Source organism: Carcharhinus amblyrhynchos, chromosome 3 (assembly GCF_965287045.1).
Source record: "Carcharhinus amblyrhynchos chromosome 3, sCarAmb.v2.hapA, whole genome shotgun sequence".
In the NCBI taxonomy this organism is placed as follows: domain Eukaryota; kingdom Metazoa; phylum Chordata; class Chondrichthyes; order Carcharhiniformes; family Carcharhinidae; genus Carcharhinus; species Carcharhinus amblyrhynchos.
In genome coordinates, this window is record NC_137326.1 from 58,670,912 (window position 1) to 58,695,284 (window position 24,373).

A 24,373-nucleotide genomic window follows, 5' to 3' on the forward strand; every position below is an offset into this window, starting at 1 on the left:
CAGTCATTTGTCACATATGTAGAGAAATTACAACTCACCCCCATATTATGGTAGATTGCCTGCTGCTTTCTTTTTTCAGTAAAATATTTTATTTCATTCAGCCAGGTCCCATTTTATTTCTGTTTACTACAAAGACCAGCATGCATTTTTTTCTCTTCTCTAGTGTGTGCATGTAGAGTCATAGAATCACAGCGATTTACAGCATGAAAACAGGCCCTTCGGCATAACTTGTCCATGCCACCCTTTTTTTAAACCCTTAAACTAATCCCAGTTGCCCGCATTTGAATTCCAATTGCCTGCATTTGAGTCCCAATTACCAGCATTTGGAAGGGACATTGCACACAGTTTTATTCTTTTCTATAATCACTGACCTTATGCTATTCTCTCTCCTCTCTGTATCACAAGACATTAATGCAACCTGATGTTTCTATTTCTTGCTTTCTTCTTAAAAACATCTCATTCTCAGGAGCGTGCCCTATTTATACTCTTGTGTATAAAATGATAATTGATAAATTGCACAATATTACTAAATATAACTAAAATATTATTTCCATATATGATGATGTACCCCAGTATTCCCTATTTATACTCTTTCCATAAAACAAAAAGATCAACAAATTAAAGAAAAGTGAAAGGGGGTAACAGCTCCTGGCAGAATCTCATTTATATTGTTTTGAGTACCTCATTTAACAAATAAATGGGGACAAGTTAACAAAAGAATGAACAAATTATACTCAAATGTCTGTTTATATGTGTACAAGTAATTAATTAATGCACTGCATCTGTATATAATTAATTTATGCAATCCTAGTAATTACCAATGACCAAAGCTTTAACTCAACTAGTCATATAAGTGCTGCAGCTCCAAGAGCAAATAATAAGCTGGCAGTTGTGTGCTGAGTTACTCACCTCTTGATTCTCCAAAGCCTGTCCAACACTTAATAAGGCACAAGTCAGAAATGTGATGGGATATTTCCACTTGTCTGGACGAATGCAGCTACTAGGAACCTTAGGAAGCTTGAATAATCCAGACCACTTTAAACATTCACTCCTTCTAATGGTGCATAAAATAGTAGTGTGTATTACCTATGGGATGTACTGCAGGAACTCACAAAGCTGCTTCAACAACACTTTCCAGATCCACAATCTCTACAACCTAGAAGAACAAGGGCAGCAGGTGCAAAACAACACTATCATCTGAAAGTTCCTCTCGAAGCCACATAACATCTGGATTTGGAACTATATTGCTGTTCCTTCACTGTCACTGAATCAAAATTTTGTAACTCCCTCCCTAACAACACAGTGGGTTACCTACACCACATGGAATAAAACATTCAAGAAGGTAACTCACCACAACCTTGTCAAGGGCAATTAGGAATGGGCAACAAATGCTGGCCTTGCTACTGATACTCAAAGTCCCAAGGGCAAATATAAAAATAACTTACATGCTTTCAAAATCAGTACACGAGAGAAAAGGGAATGGAAAGATACGCTGAAATGTTGAGATGATGTAGATGGAATGGGAGGAGACACTTGTAGAGTCTAAACACTAATACAGAGTAGTTAGAACAGATGGCCTGAGCTGTATTTTTATGTGATTCCATGCAATGTACACCAGAATTACTGTGTATACACTTGAAATTCATTTAAAAAATGAGAAAATTGGGCATTGTAAGCAATCATTTTGATAAATGGTTAAATGGGATCTCATTTAGCTTGTGTTTCAGGCGAAGTATGTTAACTTTCAATAAATGACAATGTAAACCATGATAGCTTTTGGATTTTCTGACTCTTTTGCATTCTGGACTCCCCTCAAGATTCAGAAATCCGTCAATCATTGTAACTCTTTCAGACTAACATTCATTTACTGTTTATACAGGCCTTGCAGAGGTTGCACTAAAAATCCGATCAATGGTTGAGGAATTTAGGCCAAATATCCCACTTATTCAAGCACTGCGGAATCCTGGCATGCGAAACAGACACTGGGAAATAATATCAGAACAGATCCAAATAGTAGTCAAGCCTAAGGCTAACCTAACATTTGCACGGTGTTTGGACATGAATCTTCAAGACCACATAGAGACCATTGCCAAGGTGGCAGAAGTAGCCGGAAAGGAGTATGCCATAGAACAGGTAAGTACTTCAGAACCTTCAGAAACCATTTTTGTAATTTGTACTAATTAGTTCGCAAAATAAAATCTTGTAGTATCAGTAAGAATCTGAAATGCTGAATTAGAAATTTCATTCCAATCCTGCAGTCAAAATGTTGTAGCTAATGAATATTGTTCATGATGGAAACTCGTTATAGATGTCATCCCCCACAAATTAATCCTAAACCTGCAACTATTTACTGTCTTTATTAATGACCCAGACAGTGATGGTATGAACATGATTAGTAAATTTACAGGTGGCACTAAAATCAGTGCAAGGGTTAGGACATCACGGGGGTAATCAAATGTAGAAAGACTTTGATGCATCTTTGAATGGGCTAAACAATAGTGAATTGTCCAATTTGGAGAGATGTAGTATAATTCATGATGATAGGGCCAACACAAAATGCATATATCACTTGCAAAGAACAATCTCAAATGAGGGTGCAAAGAAAAAAGTTGTTGGTGTGCACAGATCACAACAAGTTCATGACTGACTGTAATAGGATATTGGATTCTATTTATAAAACCATTCAGCATAACTCAATGGAGACCATTTTGACAGTACGTAGGTTGATCTCACATGGAGTACTGTACCCAGTTTTAGTCCCTTCACATGGTGGAAAATGTCCAAGGGGAGCTAAAAGGATGTTTCCTTGTTTAAAGCACCTTTTTTAAAAAATAATTTACGGGATGTGGATTTTGCTGGCTATGCCAGCATTTTTGACCATCCCTAATTGCCCTTGAGTAGATGATGGTGAGCTGCCTTCTTGAACTGCTGCAAGCCCTGAGGTATAGATAAACCCATGGGGCTGTTAAGGAGCGCATTCCAGGATTTTGACTCAGTGACAGTGAAGAAAAGATGATATATTTCCAAGTCAAAATGGTGAATGACTTGAAAGGGAACCTCCAGATGGTGATTCTCCCAAGTATCTGGTCCAAGTCCTTCTAGGTGGTAGCCGTCATGGGTTTGCAAGATGATCATTGACTAGGATAGGATTAAGTACCATTGTCTATTAACTTTAGAGCAGTGAAAGCTTCTAGAAGTCATGAATAAAGTCTTTAAAATAATTAGTTGAGTAGTTTGCTTTTTGAGAGATTGTTTCAGTTTAATTGAATGGGGTGGACTTGGGACATGAGTTTTAACTACACAAGGATAAGAATAGACTTGATATTGGGCAGATATTTCTTTCTCAAAGAGCAGTGAATCTCTGGAACCAGCTGGTTTGGTGCTGACTCTGTTTCTGACTTTAAGAAGAAGCTGTACCAGAGCTTGACCAGACTGGAGGTAGCATCATATAGGAGGTAAGTGCCTTTATACAAAACACTTAGTAATTCGCCCAAATTATTACTTGGAAAGATTTTGATCATCTGAAAGAATTGTTCCTACTTGTGTTTCCCCTCGTTGACTTTTTTTTCCCTGTTTTATTACCCCTCCCAGGAGATTAATTGGATGTGAGGAAGGCAGGGTGGGAAGAGGTTAGAGAAGTGTCTGTTCATAATGTTCTAGACATCATGGTATGTGGAGTAAGTTTGATAGCCCCAGTTGGTCTTTTTCTGCCCATCAGCCTCATATATTTGTATCATGTGTAACAGTTTCACTACCAACTAGTTATGGCAAATGAATGAATGTAATTTTTGTATTGTAAGTATGGGACAGAACATATCTGGTAATTGAGGGATTTCGACTGCTTTGTTAACAGTATTGTTCTAGGGTGGGTGGCGATCTTGGTTGCCCTCTACTAAAATAAAGATAAGTTTCCAGATATTTCCAATGCCAAGCTGTACTGAGCTGTCAAAGAAGGAGCAGCTTCTTTGAAATTGGACAGTACCAAGTAATCAGTATCTATTGTGATGTTGGGGATTGGTATTATCTTCCCTCTCCTAGAGGCTGTCAGGAGTTACCCTTATGGATGACAAAGTCGCTATTAGGAGTTGTTTGCCTTAATTGGCACACAGTCTGTAGATTTGTTGCTGGTGCTGTTTGGTAAAGAGCAAGGCTAGCATTTTCCATTCCAATTTGCGTCGGGTGGGTTTGGAGGTGGGAGTGGAAAGTATCGTGTTTCGTATCGACATGAAAGCATGATGTGATCGTACCTTTTCCCTGCTGGTGGTGGTCTGCATTTCCCACCATTAAATGTTGGGAACCTCACTGGAACGTCACTGGAATATAATTTGCATCCTATTATTGGACCTCTAAACTGGGAGTGTACGCTCGATCAAAAGAAAAGTCCATAGCATGTGATGTAAAAACAAGGTTTTACATTTACATTGAAGGACAGCAGGCTTGACTCAGGACCACCAGGCATTATTACCCAGGGGGTATAAGGTAAGACTTGCAGATTAGACTCAGAGAGTACCTGGGGTGAGACTCCGAGGGTAACTGGGTGAGATTCAAGGATGTCAAGGTAAGACTTGGGAGAGACCAGGGCTTGACTCCTTGGGAGAGACCAGCGCTTAACCTGGATTAAACTGGAAGGAGATGGGTTGGGGGAGTGCGGTTTGATTGTCAAGTATGAAAAGCACTGTTCTTGAGAATGGTTTCTGCTGCTGGACAAATGACCTTCTTAGAAAGGACCTTGCAGAGGGAAGGGAAGCTAAATGCTGTTTTTCCTGCCCGACATCAACCTTTACTGCTATTGCAGAAAGTCTCACCCTAAATTTCTTGGTGGTTAACAAAGCTGTATTCCTTGCAGGTTTTTACAATTATGCTATTTTTATAACACAAAAACATGGTATTCAGTCTATGTGGTATACAGCTCCATGCGAATATATATCCGCTCAAAAGCATTATCCCATCCTATTTCATCAAACCCTAACAGCATAATCTTCTATTCAGTTCTCCCTTATATACTTGCATTCTTGTGATCAGGCTTGCATGGACATCATCATCAAATTTTGCAAAGAGGTTTCATATCCAATTGAACTTACAGCACTCGCATAACTGTGTTTTCGAACTTTGCAGGTGCTCTCTGATGTCATGTTTCACACTGTTTGGAAGCTGTATTTCTGCCATAGCCAAACATATCTGACAGATTAGCAGACAAGTTCTAATTTGTTTGGCCTACATCTCTATTTTCTTAATCATCACTTCTATTTTGTCCCGCAAAACTCACTGATTCTGCAATTAAATCATTGCTTATGGTCACCTGCAAAATGGGAATCACTGTTCAACTGCCCAGAGTTCATAATTTTGAATGGATTGATGCTGAACTCTGTCGGGTCCTTTCATCACTGTCTGCAAACTCTGAACAATGATGAGTCAGTTGACCAGATGTAGTTTCTGTTGGGGGTGGAATTTGTTGACCAAAACTCTTTGGAGTTGTGGCTGCTGTGGGTATTTCTGGACCTGTTTGCAGCTGATCCTCTTTTGATCTTTCAATAGAGATTCTCATTCAATTTGTGCTGCTAAGAAATCGAGCAAAGGGTCCACGTTGGGTGGTTTGTCTCTATATTTTCTTGAGGTGACTTCCTCCTGATGAAAGTTGGAAAATGACCTGTCATTTAAATCAACATTCCTGTTCATAGAATCCCTAATGATCATAGAATCCTTACAGTGCAGAAGGAGGCCATTCAGTCCATCAAGTCTGCACCAACTGTCCAACAGAGCATCTTATCCCAGTCCACCCTATCCCCATGACCCCACATTGTTACCCCACTAATTCTCCCTTACCTACACATCTCAGGACGCAAAGAGACAATTTAGCCTGACCAATCCACCTAACCTGTTCACCTTTGGACTGTGGGAGGAAACTGGAGCATCCGGAGGGAATCCACTCAGACACGGAGAAAATGTGCCAACCCCACACAGACAGTCACCCAAGGCTGGAATTGAACCCAGGTCCCTGGCACTATGAGACAGCAGTGCTAACCATTGTGCCACCATGCTGCCCACAGATCCCCTTGGAGATCTTCATTATGTAGATTCCTCATGCCTATTTGCCTCTCCACATTTTGATCAGATTAGTGATCAACAATGCTGAGGAAGTTGAACTGTTTTGACTCATTATTTACCTGTATACTCATTGAATGTAATAGATAGGGAAGTCTATCTGTCTCTGGGACTTGGTGGCCACTGATGCATCTTCAACCATCTTACCAATCAGCCATCTTCAACCAGCCTCCCATCCATTGATTCTGTCTACACTTCCCGCTGCCTTGGCAAAGCCACCAGCATAATTAAGGACCCCACGCACCCCGGACATTCTCTCTTCCACCTTCTTCCTGAGGTCACATACCAACTGACTCAAGAACAGCTTCTTCCCTGCTGTCCGACTTTTGAATGGACTTACCTTGCATTAAGTTTATCTTTCTCTACATCCTAGCTATGACTGTAACACTACATTCTGCACTCTCTCATTTCCTTCTCTATGAATGGTATGTTTTGCCTGTATAGTGCGCAAGAAACAATACTTTTCATTGTACGCTAATACATGTGACAATAATAAATCAAATCAAAATTTCAGGAACAATTTCTTTGATCAGATCAAATCTCTTTGCAGTTGCATCCTCTGCGCTGTGCAAGATCCCACTGGCAGCACAACTCAAATCACAAAACTGGTTGTCTGGTGCTACAGTGCAGCTCAACACACCTTCCATCCATTTATTATTCATCCCTTTGAATCAGATAGTGTGGTTTCAGTTTGCTCACGTCCCTCAGACTCCGGGAGACAGCAACCAGAGGAACCACCTCCATGTGTGAGAACGCAGGAAGTGGGATTTGTAGCTCCCAACCAGGTGAAGCATATGGATAAGCAATCTAATGAGGCCTGGGCACAATGGCACTGCAGCACTTATCAAGATCAAGCTCATTCTGGTCTTTCATAATTCTTATTGTATTTCTTAAGTCTGCAGTAGAAGGCCTTACTATTTATCCTGCTTAACTTATTCAGTGATTGAATCTTTGAGGCTCTCTCCGTGTCACAGAGTACCAAATACGCTGAATACTTTTGCAACTTTTTTTTCACCTCACTTTTGTATAACTTTATGTCTTAAGAAAGCATTTGTCTATACGAGGTACACATAAATGTATATTATTTCTGTGGACCACAGATTGGAAACCATTGATCTATGCCATTTGTCTCAAGTACTCTATGTGGTAACAAGTTCTGCATTCCAACCATTCTCTGGGTAAATAAATTTCTTCTGAATTTTCTATTTTAGTCACTATTTTATATTTATTGCCTTGACTCCCAACAAGCAAAAATATGTTCCTTACCATAATTACCCTATCAAACCCATTCACAATTTTAAAGATCTCTATTAGTTCAACCCTCAGCCTTCTGTTTTATAGAGAAAGAGGCCCCAACCTCTTCAGTTTTTCCTAATAGTTCTAACTTGTCAATCCTGGTAGCATCCTTGTACGTCTCTTCTACAGCATCTATATCCTCTTTATAATATGTAGATCAGAACAGTGACCGAGTTTCCCTATATGTTTAATGTGAACTATTCAATTCTATTCCTCTAAAATTGAACACCAATGCTAAGAGATAATGCTACACACCAAAACCTGTTGCAGCCCACCTTTATCTCTTTGTAGCCACCTGAATGTGTTCAGGCATCTAAGTTAATCACGATCAGAAAGATTGCGCTTGAGAGTTACCGTACCTCATGTCAAGGGTTTCACTCTTTCAACATCTTTATTTAGTTACATCTCTGTAAATATTGGAGTCTTCAGTTCCTCCTTTGGGGTGTTTTTCTAACATTTCTTGATGTTTCATTCTCCAAGTCCTAGAAATCTAAGTTTAAAGGAGTTGAAAATAAATCAAATAGAGGAGGTGGATGAGAGCCATCCTGTCTGAATGACACCTTAGGTGCTTGGAGGCAATTGACATTCTAGTAAGAGATAGAATCAGAGTCTAACTAAAGTTTAAATCAATGTACTTCAATAAGCAGTATATGTTGTTAGGCGATGCTACAAAGAATGGAAGAAAAATCTATCATAATGAAATCTACAGCCTCAAAGTCAATAAATTAGTTGTGAAAGATAATCACAATGTCACACAAGTGAATATTTGAATAGAATAGAATCCCTACAGTACAGATGGAGGACATTTGGCCCATGAGTCTGCACCAACCACAATCCCACCCTGGCTATTTCCCATAGCCCCTCATTTTTACCCTGCTAATTTCCCTGAAACTAGGGTCAATTTAGCATGGCCAATCCACCTAACCTGCACATCTTTGGACTGAGGAAGGAAACCAGATTACCTGAGGGCAACCCACGCAGACATGGGGAGAATATGCAAACTCCACACAGACAGTAAGCCAAGACCGTGAATTGAACCCAGGTCCCTGGCACTGTGAGGCAACACTGCTAACCACTATGCCACCTGTTTCCACTGAATGTGGAATAATGTATGGAATTTTCCCATCTCGCCCGCCATGGATATCGTAGTGGGGAGGTTGGGGGAGGGGGGAAACCATTGGAAGGGTCCGTTGACCTTGGGCAGGATTAACCAATCTTGGGGCAAGTGCAGCTGGAAAATCTACCCAAAATCTCCTAGAAGGATAAAAGCTGATTCCTACATCATTTAGGTGTAAATGATGTTGGGGGTTGTGATCTTCCTCTGTGATGTTATGTTGCCTTTATAAACCTTGCTACCTTGAATCACAAGTCCAGCACTATTAGAGTAAACATGGTGGCTCTTTTAACCCAGCTATTCCTTCTAATATGGGTGGCATGTTAACTTCGTCCGTCAGTTCATTACCCAGATTGTGCTGTGCAGTCAGCACTAAATGATCTCCTCAGCATCATATTTCCCAGCAGGTGGCCAGGTTCTTATGAAACAAGCACTGCTTATAGCTCACCTCCACTACTTAACATGCAGATACTGTAACTAACGACAGAATGAGAAGGAGAAATTAAATTATGGCACAATAAGGCAGAGAACCAGGTTTATTTGATGCGGCACTGGTGGACTTCGTGCAGGAGGTGGACATGAGGGGAAAAGTCCTCACTCTGCAAGGAATCAGGAAGCCATCGAGGCAGATACCTCAACGTATTTGGAACTAATAGCCAACATGGTCAATGCCAGTTATATAGCCCAAGGACCTGAATGCCACAAGTTCAGTAACCTAACAAGAAAGTTCAATGTTATTGCATCTTCAAATGCCATATCCCTACAAGTGAACTATTAGTTTCACATATTACTTAATTCATAACCCAACCTTTACTCACCTACACACAATCTCTGTCAACCACAAGTCACACCCTCACTTTATCCTTTCATGCTTAATATTACTGGAAACCTCACAGCCATATCTTGCAGCTTGGTAAACATATCATCAAAATAGAATGCAGTACGCTCTTTCATCTCTTATACCTAATCCTCTTCCTCATGTTTCACATTTCCTACAATCTCTTCTGACATACAAATTGAAAATGGTCGAAATGTGCACCTTTTAATTCCCCACCCTACCATACCCTCACCACAAACTTTGTGTCTTATGCCCCAAGAACTATAATCTTGTCAAGATAGAGGAGCAAGAGCATAAAATGGAAGAGGAAGAAGATGCTGATGATGACAAAACACTACCATTCAATCTGTTATGAATGCAAGGTTTTATAAGATTGTCATGTTTTAAAATGCCTGTTTTAATTCAAGGTAAAATGGAGCATGTGACTCCAGCTTGTTCTACTTGGCGACAAATTGATACTAGGGCCCAGGTCAAGTCCTATTGAAAGCCAAGTGATATATTTAATACCTGAGCACAAAAAGAAAATCAGATGTTCTTCCTTTCGCAGACTTACTTGCAGGAATTCTACCACCCAAACACCATGGAATTGGAGCGGGTGAGTGGAAATGTCCATTGGCCTCAGGTGGGATTTCCAGTCTCACTCGAGTGACAGGGAACCAGCAACTACTATGAACAGCAGGGGTAAAAATGCTATTCTGTGTTAGCCACCAGGCAGATTGCAGGTTGGAGCACATTCTCTGCTCAAAGAGATGGGACCAATAAACGTTTAAGAACACAAGAAGATTCACCCTGGAATGGGCAAGAAATGGAATCATCAAAACGAGTCTTGCTTCTAGAAGCAAATTTCAGGGATTATCAGAAGATTGAGGGAAAGGATTTCCAATGGACATTGAATGTTACACAGCATTGAACTGGGGAGAAATGAGCCCGATAGAAGCTGGGAGTAACTTTGAACTAGTTCCTGTAAAAACTAAATTCTGTAGAGAGTAGTGTAATGTATATATACAGCATGGGAATTTTGATCATGTTAGGAAGTTAAGGGAGTATTTTCTTTAATTTAGTTATTAGTTGCCAACTAAGTAATGTTTAGTTGTTATTACTTTGCAAAGTTCATTACAGTAAAAGTCAGAAAAGTGAAATCTTTGCTTATGGTCTTTTGCGTCAGTTACTACAAATTCAAATCTTCTGTTAAAAGTTATTGGTCTTTCTGGGGATCGTAACAATCTCACACTTGTAATCACCAGTTTATGTTCTGACGACAGTATGTATTTTATGGATAGGGTTTGCGTGTTGAATTAGCAGGCATGAGATGCCTCCAGCCAAGGCAGGTGGAAAGTTTGCTAGCAGGTAAAGTTGTACACAAGTTCTGTCGCAGAGTTGTCAGATGGTGTAACTTATAGATAAAGCCTAGATCCAAACACACAAATGCTTACTGCATATAGCAGACCTGTCAGAGAGCCTGTGGTCACTGCCAAGGAGTACAGTATTGCATGGGAAAGCCTTGTGGTCCAGTTTGGAAGTGGTGGCCCACTTGATTTTCACACTTGTGGATCCAGCCATGTTGATGTCTTCAGCGAAACAGAGGATGATTCTTAATCATTGGTGTGTTAAGCCTGTGCTGAACTGGAATGCTTCCATCATCATCTACGAAATGCACTGCAGCAACTTACCGAGGCTCCCTCAACAGTATCTTCCAAATCTGTGATTTTTACCAGCTGGAAAGACAAGGGCAGAAGATGCATCAGAACTCCAATACCTACAAGTTTCCCAGCAACCCACACATCATCCTGAATTACCTCCTTTCCTTCACTGTAGCTGGGGCAACATCCCGGAACTCTCTTCCAAACAGCACTGTGGGAGTGCCAATTGCAGTGGTTTAAGAAGGTGGCTCAACATTACATTCTGAAAGGCAATTAGGGATGGGCAGCCTGTGGCACTCATATATTGTAAAATAAACTTTAATAATCAGAGCATGAGCAAAAAACTGTCAACATCTCTGTGTGCTATAGTGACAACTGAAGATATGCAAGCTCAGTTGCAGACCACCCATTGTTATGGCTGCAGATACAAGCATTCAAAGGGACTTGCAAGGTTTCACAACAGTCCAACAGTCTGTCTTCTGACGCATTATCAGGACTGCTGAACAACTATGTTTTGGAAGTAGTAGTGGCTCATGAAGAACAAACTGGCAATCTTTTCCTCATTCTGCTTGGGTCTTTGCTGTTACCTGAGTTCACTGATACTACAGTTGGATGAGCCAATCATGGACAACCCAGCCAAAAAAGTGATGTGGTGGTTATTTCATCCTTTCCTCCTCCTCCCCCTTCTCAGATACCCACCAAATACTATGTGGCAAGGATGACACTGATATTATGCAAGAAGCTCTAGACCATGGCAAATCTTGGCCCTTCAGAATAGTTGAGACAGAGGTAGCATTGCTTAAGAACCTCAGTGGTCTCTTACTGACATTTTTGTGTGACAGTGTGGTTGTCATTGTACACATGGTGCCCATATGCATGTTAATTGCACTCCAGAGTTATGAGGCAAGTGGACAGCAGACAGTCCTTGTCACCCAATAGCTATTATCTGGTTTCTCATGGTGGCTCAGTATTGATGGTACAGTGGACTGGTGCAGATAAAGGCATTATGACTGCTCCCAGGATTCAATGCATGCTGTCCAGGACAATGGACAAGATGCACTGAACATGACCTCATCTTAACTGCACATTTAGGACTGGAACTTTTTCTGATTGCTGTAAATTTAGATACAATATCCACAAAATGACATAACACTTTGTGGACACTATGGTGATATAAGATCTAAACTGTAATCTTGTCACAAACATGTGATCTTTCTGCAAAGGGGATATGGTTGCAGTACCTTAGTTCTAGATGCAAGTCACAGTTAATCAACAGAACTGTCATTGTCATTTTTAGACATGTGTGCTAAAATCCATTGGAATAGAGAAGCTGGTTACAAAAGAACTGGAGGAAGTTACATAACTAAAGGAAGAGACAGAATCATGTCTTGTGTACAAGATGATAGAATGAAGAACAGTATAGCACAGGAACTGACCCTTCAGCTCTCCAAGCCTGCCCTGATCGCATTATCCTATCTAGACGAGCCACTTATATCCCTCTACTCCCCATTTGTTCATATGCCAATCAGGATAAGTCTTAAATGTGGCTAACGTATCTGCCTCAACCACCTCACTTGACAGTGCATTCCAGGCCCCCACCACCCTCTGTGTAAAAAAACTTCTCCCGCACATCTCCGCTGAACCGTTCCCCCCTTATCGTGAACTTGTGCCTCCTTGTAATTGTCATTTCTGCCCTGGGAAAAAGCTTCCAACTGTTCAACCTATCTATATCTCTCATAATTTTTTAAGTTCTATCAGGTTGCCTCTCAGCCTTCATCTTTCCAGGGAGAACAACCCCAGTTTATTCAATCTCTCGTCATGGCTAATACCCTCCATAACATCCTGGTAAACCTTCTCTGCACTCTCCCCAAAGCTCCCACATCCTTCTGATAGTGTGGTGGTCAGAATTGGACACAGTATTCCAAATGTGGCCGAACCAACGTTTTATACAACTGTAACATAATTTACCAACTTTTATACTTGATGCCCCGTCCAATGAAGGCAAGCATGCCATATGGTTTCTTCACCACCTTTTCCACCTGTGCAGCCACTTTTAAGGATCTGTGGACCTGTACTCCCAGATCTCTATGCTCCTCATTGTTCTGCCATTTATTTTGTAGCTCCCACCTGAATTGGATCTACCAAAACATATCACATTGCATTTGTCCAGATTAAATTTCATTTGCCATTTCTCAGCCCAATTTTCCAGCCTGTCTATTTCCTGCTGTATCCTCTGACAATCTTCATTACTATCCGCAACTCTGCCAATCTTAATATCATCCACAAACTTGTTAATCAGACCAATGTTTTCTTCCATGTCATTTATATATATCACAAACAGCAGAGGTCCCAGCACTGATCCCTGCAGAACACCACTAGTTATAGACCTCCATTCAGAAAAACATCCTTCCTCTGTTACACTCTGTCTTCTATGGCCAAGCCAGTTCTGAATCCATTTAGCTAGTTCACCCCTGATCCTGTAAGATTTCATCTTTTGCACCAACCTGCCATGAAGGACCTTGTCAAATGCCTTACTAAAGTCCATGTGTAGAACATTCACAGTCCTTCCCTTGTCAACCATTTTTGTCATCTCCTCAAAAATCTCAATTAAATTAGTGAGACATGACCTCCCACGTACAAAGCCATGCTGTTGTTGCTAACAAGACCATTCAGTTCTAAATGTGTATAGATCCTATTTCTAAGAATGTTCTTCAACAGTTTCATTATCACTGAAGTCAAGCTCACTAGCCCATAATAACCTGGGTTAACCTTGCTAGAATAAATCTTCTAAAATAACGGCACAACATTGGCTATCCTTTAATCCTCTGGGACCTCATCATCAAGTTGATCGTCAAAGTTGTGGAGGCACTATAATATTGCATCACTGAATATCCATTACTATGTGCAGATTAACTCACATTCAAAACAAAATGAAGATTGCACTGTATATAAGATAACTCTCTAATGCAGATATTCTATAGTTCTAAGAGGCCTCTGATACATATTCATATTTTAGAGCAATAAGAAGTTTTCAAATGTTAAATTACAAACGTTTTTGTCAACTAAACGGATCTCCAGTGCTAATGTTAGATTTTCTTTTACTTATAGGCTCTTGATAAGATGGAGGGTGAATGGGAAAATATTAATTTTGATGTGATGCCATATAAAGAAACAGGAACGTTTATTTTGAAAAGTCCAGATGAAGCTTCTCAGTTACTGGATGATCATATTGTCATGACACAGAGCATGTCCTTCTCACCCTTCAAGAAGGCATATGAGGCAAGGATCAGCGGTTGGGAAAACAAACTGCGCATGACCCAGGTGAGACTCCTGCAAGGATTTCTAGGCAATATGCAGATTTTTAAGTTCATATATCAGAAACCATATAAATTATTATCAATAGAAAAAAGAATGCAGGTAAATCTGGTCTTCCATATCTTATATGAAAGTTATTAATTCAAAATTGGCGGTATGTATTTGAATGAATTGAGCAGTTCCAATTGTGGCTGCATGGGTAAGTATTACATTGGCCCCTAATTTCTGGCCTGAATGCTGGGTTAAGCCGATTGTGCCTGCAAATGTGTGCGGGGACAACACAGAAGTGCCACAGCATGCGCGTGTGTGCTGAACAAACACCAATTTTGAATCTCTGATTGAGATTCTGAAAGCTGTCAATGTTGAAGTGCTGAGCTGCAGTTGTGCCAAAACTTCCATCACTTGAACTGTTGTTCGGTGACTTTTTGCCCTTATCTATTTGCACTGTTATATTTTGGTCTAGCTGCAGTGAATAGAGGCAGCTAAAAATATATTTAATGTGTATGTAATACACATAAAGTGAAAGAAATATTTTTTAAACTTTTTTTAACAACTTTGTCATGACAACTAATCCCAGTAAAAAGGTATATTCATGTATAACAAGGTGGATGTTAATGTCTGGAATAAATTTCAATTGAAGTGTGTTTGGATTTTGCTGTATATTTTAAGCAGTGTTTAACCCTACTTTTACGAGTCTCCCTAATGCAACATTGATCCTTGTGTAACTTGGCTAGTTCAAACACTTCAGGAAAGTGTATTCCTTGGGATAATGACCCATAACGTCTGATTGCTGGCAGACAGCTATCATTTGCCAGAAAGAAAATAATTTTTGGGTGCTTACCTGTCCTGCAAATTGTGGCAGAACTCCCAATGTGAGCAGCAGCCTTTTGTCTTCAGCGAAACCATCTCCACGGACCCCAGCGAGTTGTAGGAGCATCCAAACCACGCCCCTTATGATTCAGCCAGACTGGGGATGCTGATAGAGGTTCAGTTTGGAATGAACAGTTTTACATTGAAAACAGAGAAGGACTTCTCTGCTGCTATAAAAGGTCTGATAAAGCTTTTTTATATTTTCTTTTAACTATTTATTTTAAGTAGTTAATTCATTTGGCTCATTTAAAAAATATATTTTTAATGATTGAAAATGAATATTAATGTATAAATAGGTTTTGTTATTTGTTCTATATTTGTGAAACTACTATATAAATCTGCATAATATTATTATAACTTCGTGTGTGGCATGCTTGTGTTTATATATTTCAATTTGCAATATTCTAACTATTTAAGTCTGCATTATATTGTTACAAAAGTTATATAAGCGTCCCTGTGTTTTAATTTAGAATTTGGAAACTGGACAGAATCAAAGATGGTGCTGGTGTGTGAGGAAGCATGATCCACAGGTGGCAAGATCCTTCTTGAAATCCGGCTTTTTGTTGTGGTCTGGAGAGAGGTTAATGTACATCAAGCAAGCTTTAAACATATCTAAAGGGCAGTTGCAAAGAGAGAACTTCGAAAGTCTAGCTGGAAAGAGTTACTTTTAGATTCCTTCCGGTTGGAATTCACTGTGTGTGCTCATCAGGGGAAGGGCTGTGGATTGCAGCTCTGCCTGCAAACTCTCTGTCCTTTTTTCACCTAAGAAAGGGTGAATTAAAGTGGGAAGCAGGAGCCACTGAGGTCGTGCTACAAATTGCAAGCTGCTATTTCTACTTTTGGATTTTTTTTTGCAGCTAGAGCTCTATGAGGGGCATGTTGGAGCTTGCTGTTCAGCTTGGAACCATCTTGTAGTTTTTTTCACTTGGTCAAGTGTGAATTGGTATAGGGTGAGGGGGGCAGCCCAGGGAACTGTGACTGTCAGATCAACCTGGGGACACTGTGCCGTTTCTTTTTTCACCCATCCAAGAAAGAACTAAAGTAAGGGAGAAGAGTTGCAGCTTGCAGTTCGGCTAAGAATCCTTTGCTGCTTCTGTTCACCCAGTTAAGTGTGAAGTAAGGTGAAAAGCGCTCCATGTAAGAACTCTGGTAGATTGAACAGCGAGACAGCTTGATATGTGGACCAAGAAATAGCACTCCGGACTGGAGGAAATGACCCACAGGTGCTACCACTGGCAAAATGGCAGGAGGCAAACCAAAATCGAAGAGTGGGACCACAGGGGCAGATGGGGAGGTCCCCACCATGGTTTCCTGGAGGGATCTCTGAACAGAGCACGCTGAGCGAAAGGACAGGGGAAGCAGTTATGGAGGCCATGCAAAGATTGGATAGTAAGTTGGAGCGGTGGGTCATTGAGTTGCAGGGCAAGATAGACGAGCTGAGAGAGGAGCTCGGATCATCTGTTAAATCTCTCCAAGGTGTCATTGTCGCCCATGAGAACCACTTGAAGGAGCTTGAGTACTCGGAGGCATTTAGTGGAAACATTATCTCCGAGCTGAGGAGCCAAGTGACTCATTTGACATCTGAGGTTAAATCCCTACAGGAGAAATGTGATGAGATGGAAGAACCCCAAAAATGAAATAACATATGCCTGATTGGCCTTCTGGAGGGAATTGAGGGCCCAAATATCACAGACTTTGTCACCTGGCTATTGAAGAATGCGCTGAAACTTGAGGATGAGCCACTTCTGGATCGCACACACGGAGTGTTACAGGAGAAGGTCCTCGACCCATTATTGCACGAGCACTTTACACCTCAGCATGAGACAGAATCGTGTGGCAAGCAGCACAGGCTACCATTCTGAGGTACCAGGAAAATAAGCTGTTGATATTTCCAGATTTTATCCCGGTGGTGGCAAGGAGAAGGGCGGCCTTCACTGTTGTCAAATGATTTCTGCACGATGGTACTGGGATCAGGTTTGGGTTTTGCTTTCAGCCTGCTTGAGGATTGCTCTCAACAATGGAACCGAGCACAAGTCCATGGATCTGGTGGCGGCGATGAAATTTGTTGAGCAGACCTTTGAATCGGCAGACATAAATTGATATGTTTTCTCATGAACCTGCATGCTATACCTGAATTGAATTGTCGGCCAGGAAAGAGCAATGGCCTTGTTGTGAAGTTGTACGAATGAAGTAGTGGCATGATGGGAAAATTGGTCAAGTATTTGGTACAAGATAAGAAAAGCTGATCAAGCTATTCCAAAATGCCAGACCCCTGTAAGACTTAATAAGACTGACCCCGCATAACTTAAAACGTGAATAAGACCAGAGAAGGTTAAGCTGTGCCTAACCTCAGTAAGACCTGATAAGGCTGACTTCACATGAACTAGACCTGTATGAATATAACAAGATAAGGTCAGGGATGAAGGAGTCATCAACCTTCCTCTGTTCTATCAAAGGACAAGATAAAGGTATGACTGATGAGACAAAGAGTTCTAGGAGGTCTGCAGGTCGTACCATGATTTATGACATTGCTTATGATGCTGTTACTGATCGAATTCATGAATAAGCTCTGGTCATGCAAACTGATAATGATTATGTATAAATACTGAGTTGATTCTTTATGTAAGGGTGGACTTGAGGAAGAATTAGCAAGTTGTAACGACGGCTCTTTGAACTCAAGTTTTTGCCAATACTGCATGCAGTCTTTCGGAAATAAAGACAAGTTATTTTGTTGGAACAAACCTTGTTGAACCTTTCTACCACAGTCAAGAATGAGGAAAATTTCCACTTCAACATTTGGCACTACGAGCGCCAAATACTTGACCAATTTTCCCATCATGCTGCTACTTCATTCTTACAACTTCACATTGTGACTTTTAAGTTACGTGTTAAGTGTTTGGTATTTCTACAGACTTCTCAGGTTATAGCGCCTGTGACCGTGATGGGAATGGAGGTGGAAATCGTGTCTCATGCAGAGTGCTGTGAAGGCGCTGTGATAAGGAGGTATTGGAGGCACAGACGCATTGTTTAGGAGGGCGTTTGCAGGGGGCAGGGAGGATTTGGCCTGAGTGGGTGTTTTTGTGTCTTTGCAATATATATTTTTCCCTGTGGGTGTGGTTTGGCCTCTTTCAAGTGCACCCTCTCTTGTGGTTCGTTCCCCATTACTGGGGGGCCCCTCAGGTGTGGCATCTGCTGATATCAGCAGTTGAGGGGAGACTCCCCAGTGAGGAGGGATACCAGGCTACTGTTAGGAATGTGGGATGGAGGCTAGGAGGCTCTTACACACCGATCTTGGAACGATCAAGTTCACAAGCTGGAATGTAAGGGAATTAAATCATCTGGTTAAGCGCAGTAAGATATTTCAACACCTTTGACAACTGGGTACTCAAATTGCATTCCTCCAAGAGACCCACCTTAGGCCAGTGGACTATTTTAGGCTCTGCAGAGGATGGGGGGGGGGTCAATGTTTTCACTCAACTTTTCACACTAAGGTGCGGGAGGCGGTAACCCACATCCATAAGTCTTTACCCTTGATCATAGCCAATGTCATTTCTGACTCAAATGGCCGATACATCATTGTCACGGGTAAACTAGATGGAGTGCCCCTGATGTTAGCCCATGTGTACGCCCCAAACTGGGACTGTGAAAACTTTTTCCAGCTGTTTCTCATGCTACTTCCATATTTGAATTCACATCATTTGATACTGGGTGGATATTTCAACTGTTAGTTGAATCCTGCCCTGGACCGCGCGCCTCCCCCAGGACCGCTGAAACTTCCAAGTCGGCAGAAATTTCTCACGGAACGTCGGACCCATAGAAGTTTCTTAACCCAATTTTTTTTTCACCTGTCAACGGAATGTATTCACATATTGATTACTTTTTGGTAGATAATAAGTTGCTTCTGGCTGTGCGCTTGTGCTCCTATGAAACTATTGTAGTCTTGGCCCATGCTCCCTTGACAATGTTCTTGGTAGTGGGAAGAAGAGTGGGCTCCCATACAGCTTGGTGATTTAATCCCATACAGCTTGGTGATTTTGTTAGATTTCTGTTAACCAGATCAATGATTTCTTAGAGTTTAATGATGCTCCGGAAGTCTCGGCAGCTACCTTATGGGAGACATTGAAGGCTTATTTAAGGGGCCAGATCATATCTTATTCAGCACATGAGGTGAAGCAGGGAGGGAGGAGGTTATCGATTACTGGGGCGTATCGCCCAAGTTGATGCCGCGTACACTGTGGGCCCGTCCGCAGAGGTATATAAGGAAAGTTTACTACTACAGGCGGAGTTTGAGACCTTGTCTTCACATCAAGTGGAAGAGATGCTGTTCAAATTGAAGTATGCACACAATGAGCATGGGGACAAGGCAAGCAAGCTACTAGCTTATCAGCTGCGCCAAAAGTCTTAATACCATAAATCAGACCCTGAGTGGGGTCTCTACTGACCTACAATGAATAAATTAACTGTTTAGGGACTTTTACTCAACCCTCTGTAGAGGCGGACTTTCAGGAGTTCTTTGGGGCACTGAATCTCCCCGTGATGGACAGGGGAGAGGCGCGGCACTGGAGAAACCAATCGACGTTGAAGAAATTGTTAGGGCGGCCAGAACTATGCTGAGTGGGAAATGTCCAGGACAACATGGGTACCCCATCGAATTCTACAAAATATTTATGGATAGGTTGGCTCCCCTGCTACTGCGCAGGATCAATGAATCATATGAGAACCGCGCTCTCCTGCAGACTTTGAAGCAAGCGACAATTTTACTTATCCTTAAGATGAATAAGGACCCACAAATCTGCTGCTCTTATAGACCAATCTCATTGCTGAATGTGGATCTGAAACTGATTGCTAAGATTCTGGCCATTCACCTGGAGGACATTCTACCCTCTTATCATCTCACCTGACCAGACATATGTACTTGAATATTCAGCAGGTGTTTAACATTATGTATGTGCCTGCCACCTCCAAGCTACCAGAGATGTTAATCTCGTTGGACGCTGAAAAAGTGTTTGATCAGGTGGCATGGGATTATTTATTTTATGCTCTCGGGAGGTTAGGCCCAAAACTCATCTCCTGAATCAAAATGCTGTACTCTGTCCCTGTAGCCTTGGTCCGGACAAATGATGTGCATTCAGCTATTTTCCCTTTGTCCTGGGGTACCAGGCAAGAATGCCACCTTTCCCCCCCTATTATTTGCCATTGCTTTTGAACCCCTTGCTGCAGCTTTTCACAACAGTAAATGAGTGGTGGGGATTGGTTGGGAGGGAATTGATCATAGAGTATCATTGTATGCAGACAACCTACTGTTGTATGCCAGCTACCTGTCCAACTCGATTCCCGAAGTCTTAACTATACTGGAGAGATTTGGTCGTAATTCGGAGTACAAGCTTAACTTGAATAAGAGTGAATGGAGCCTTACGCTCCATACCCTGCCTTTCGAGATTGTCACAAGGCAGTTTACTTACTTGGGAGTGCAAGTTTTGGGCAGCCGATGAGAAACTGGTAGTGTGTTGGGTGCAGAGAGACAGGCAACAGGAGGTTCATTGTTAGCTGCAGTTAGAATCCTTCTCTTGTGCTCCGTCTTCCTTGGCTGCCTTGATATATTCCCTGGTAAATTTTCCCTTCTCCTAGTATACTAGGAGTGCACTTGTCAAGTCAACTCTTAGAATTTGGACACAATTTAGATGTCACTTTGGGTTTCAGGTCTGGTCGCTGGCCTCCCCAGTATTGGCTAACCATTTCTTTCCTCCGTCTGTTTTGGATGGTGCCTTCAACAAATGGGTCAAGCACAGGATCAGAACATTTCAGGACTTGTATGTGGATGGTATGTTTGTTTCACTCCAACAGGTGGTGGATAAATTTGCTTTACTTGCAATGCACTTTCTTAGATATTTGCAAATTTGAAACTTTGTGCATAGGGGTCGACCCTCAATTTCTGACACTCCCACCTCGTGCCTCCATTGACATCTTCTCAGTGCCTTCTATTACAAGGCATGGTATCATTTCTGTTCTTTATTCTTAAATTCTATCCCAACAAAACTCTCTATCAGTGGTTAAATCTTTATGGGAACGAGACCTGGGGGAGGAATTTTCAGAGGAGGATTGGATATGGTGCTGCATTGAGTACACTCCTCCTCAATATGTGCCAATATTCACAGAGCATATCTAACTAGAGATAGACTCTCGCGAATGTACCCAGGCACAAGCCCCATTTGTTAACGGTGCTGGTAACCTCCTGCCACCCTCTTACATGTGTTCTAGGTTTGCCTATCACTGTATAACTACTGGACATGGATATTTGAGACAATTGGGGCAACGCTAGATTGGGACATAAGTGCATTCCTCTAGGCTGCCCTGTTTGGGGTCATGCCTTTAAATTTGCTGCTGCTGAAATTCCAAGCGGATTTTGTAGCTTTCACTACACTCCTGACAAGAAGACTAATCCTGTTTATGTGAACATTAAGTGTACCCCTGATGCATTCACAGTGGGTGAAAGAGGTGATAGATACTGTTAAGTTAGAGAAATGAGTGTGCGCTACATGGGTCCACTGCTAGGTTCTATAAGACCTGGCAATCATTTATAGTGCAAGTTGGGACACAGCAGTTGGAGCCCAGTGAGTGACCTGATGGCCCCAGGACCCTGAGGTGCTCCCACAGAACTCTCCTTTCCCCCAATTGGTGGACGTGCCCTGGCCCTTTACCTGAGTACACCCACCCACCCTGCTGAGGTGTGGGGATCAACACGAGAACTTTTCTCTTTTCTCTCGCACTCTGTTTCTTCTCACTCCTTCATTGTCTCTGTTTTTTCTCTTTGCTCACTAGTTTATAGCCTGGGCTGTTTGGGCTCTCAGTTGGTTCTTCAGTGGCATTCCTTTGCCTTTACTTTTTATATTATTACCATCATTACTGCTGCAATTTGACGGAACTTGGGTGGGGGGTGGGATTTGGTCTAAGTGGGTGTTTTTGTGTCTTTGCAATATATTTTTTTCTCTGTGAATGAGGTTTGGCCTCTTTCAAACCCACCCTCTCTTTCTTCTGGTTGGTTTCCCATGGCCAGTGGGGAAGGTTGGCGGTGGGGCACTGGGGTGTGATGTTTGCCAATGTCAGCAGTTGGGGGGGGCGCCTGTGCCCAGTCGCGTTGGAATGTACACGCGAGCACAGTGTGGATCTATATTTGTGTTTGTTTGCTATGTAAAATATAAGAAAATTTTCAATAAACATCAAAAAAATGGAAGCTGAAATTTAATTGGGAAGATGAGAGGTCAGAACTTCTCGGATCATGATTTGGATACCTGCATGAGATTGAATAGAGAGTTCACATTTTGGGCTGTGGAAAATCCAAATATATTTATCATTAGTATTCTTCTGTCTTGCTTATTTCATTTATAATTTTCATATTTAACTGTTCTCTATATTTCAATAACATTTTTACTATTTCATATTTAAATGTTTTGTTTTGTTTCAATAAAACATTTGTAGAATTTATTAGTTTAATTGTGATGATAATGTGCCTTTAAGAAATGTATTTTAAACATGTTCGTTTGCAGGATGTTTTTAACAAGTCCTGGAAGTTGTCAGGACTGTGATGGCTGTGGCCAGTGTCCTTTATTGTTGCTGAAGCAGTATAATTGATATTATGTTGATTTTAATCTGGACTAATGCAATGTTCTGGGGTTTTATGGTCTTTTGGGGATTATGTGCTTGATTTGCAGATGATTGACAGTTCTGGTGATATGCTTGGGAACAGTTTTTTTCGCATGGGAAAGCCCAGTTTTAGTTTCATTTTCAGAGTTGCTGTTAGAAGCTGGCTCTCTGTCTCTCTCCAGAGGCTTTCTAAAAGTTTCAGGATTGAGAAGCTTCAGAAAATTGATCCAACATTCAAAGGACAAATTCAAAGCAGAGGTTACGTGAATATACCTGTTTCTGTGCCAAATCTAAAGAGGACGTTATGCCTGTGGGATGGTGTTTGACTTGGAGCAACAAAGATAGCTAGCTTTTAGTTTTTATACTATGTTATGCACAAATTTTGTAATTGGTAAAAGTTACGCTAATTTCTTTTTGTTATCATAGAATCATATTTTAACTGTGTTATTAAATAAACTTTGTTTGATAAAAGCTTTCTAGTGGATCTCTTGGGGGGGGGGGAAATGGAAGAGGGAAGGGTCTGGATTTTACATGAAGCCTGACTCTTCCACGCCTACATTCAAACCTCAAAAAGGACTTATGAATCAAGCTAAAAACGTGATGTTCCAGCAGTGGTGGAACGTGACTCCAAATTTTCAGTCTTCACTAGATTCTGTAATACCTATCAGAAAGATAATTCACATCAGTTTACAGGAGATGCGCATATCTCATTTTAAGGAATACACTTTTCCAAAGCATTTGAACTAGCCAAGCTGCATAAGGATCAATGTTACATCAGGGAGATTCTAAAAATTGGTTTAAACATTATAGGAAACTTGCATACATTTTTGAATTCCATGTTTCAGGATGTCCTAGATGAGTGGCTGGTGTGTCAGAGGTCCTGGCTTTATCTAGAACCTATCTTCAGTTCTGAGGACATCAATAGACAACTGCCAGTGGAAAGCAAGCGATACCATACCATGGAGCGGTTATGGATAACCATTATGAAAAATGCAAATGAAAACAGAAAGGTACAGTGCTCTTGTTAACAAAATTCTTTTTTCAATAACCTTGTTGTACTCAATCTTTTCTTGCTTTATCACACCATACATTTAGTTGAGAAGATGGTCAAGTGCCCCATAATTGATCGTGAACACCGACAGGCTCTTTATTCCCTTGGAATACAGTTATATAGTCATATGTGGAACAGAAAGAGGCCATATGGCCCATTGAATCCATGCTACCAGAGCCAGCCAGTTAATGCCAGCAACCCAATTGAACCCTGTAGCACTGCAATTCTATTTGAATACCTCTAGTATTGCATCTTCTGATACTCTACCCCTTCAAAACAGTTAATAGATCATTCTCCACATCTGTCTCCAAACCAGGACATCTCTCTATTCCCCGTTTATTACCCATTTATTACTAATCTTGTTAACTAGGCCTTTGTATCTTGAGTTTCCTTGTAACCAATTGCATGGATATTTTGGTGGCTGTTCCAGATCCAAACCCATCACTTTTATTTCCATCTCTTCTCCCATTTTTCTTTTTTTAAACTTTATCCCTTAAGGACTCTTC

General features: G+C 41.2%; 1 protein-coding gene across 1 annotated transcript in view; it reads left to right on the forward strand.

Moving 5' to 3' along the window:
• The window catches only part of dnah1 (dynein, axonemal, heavy chain 1), a 537,372-nt gene that overhangs the window by 182,273 nt on the left and 330,726 nt on the right, over positions 1-24,373 (forward strand). Inside the window, exons 21-23 of the mRNA XM_080184401.1 lie at positions 1,880-2,133; positions 14,099-14,311; positions 23,662-23,826. Coding sequence (XP_080040527.1) covers positions 1,880-2,133; positions 14,099-14,311; positions 23,662-23,826 — 632 coding nt within the window. The remainder of the gene's footprint in view (positions 1-1,879; positions 2,134-14,098; positions 14,312-23,661; positions 23,827-24,373) is intronic.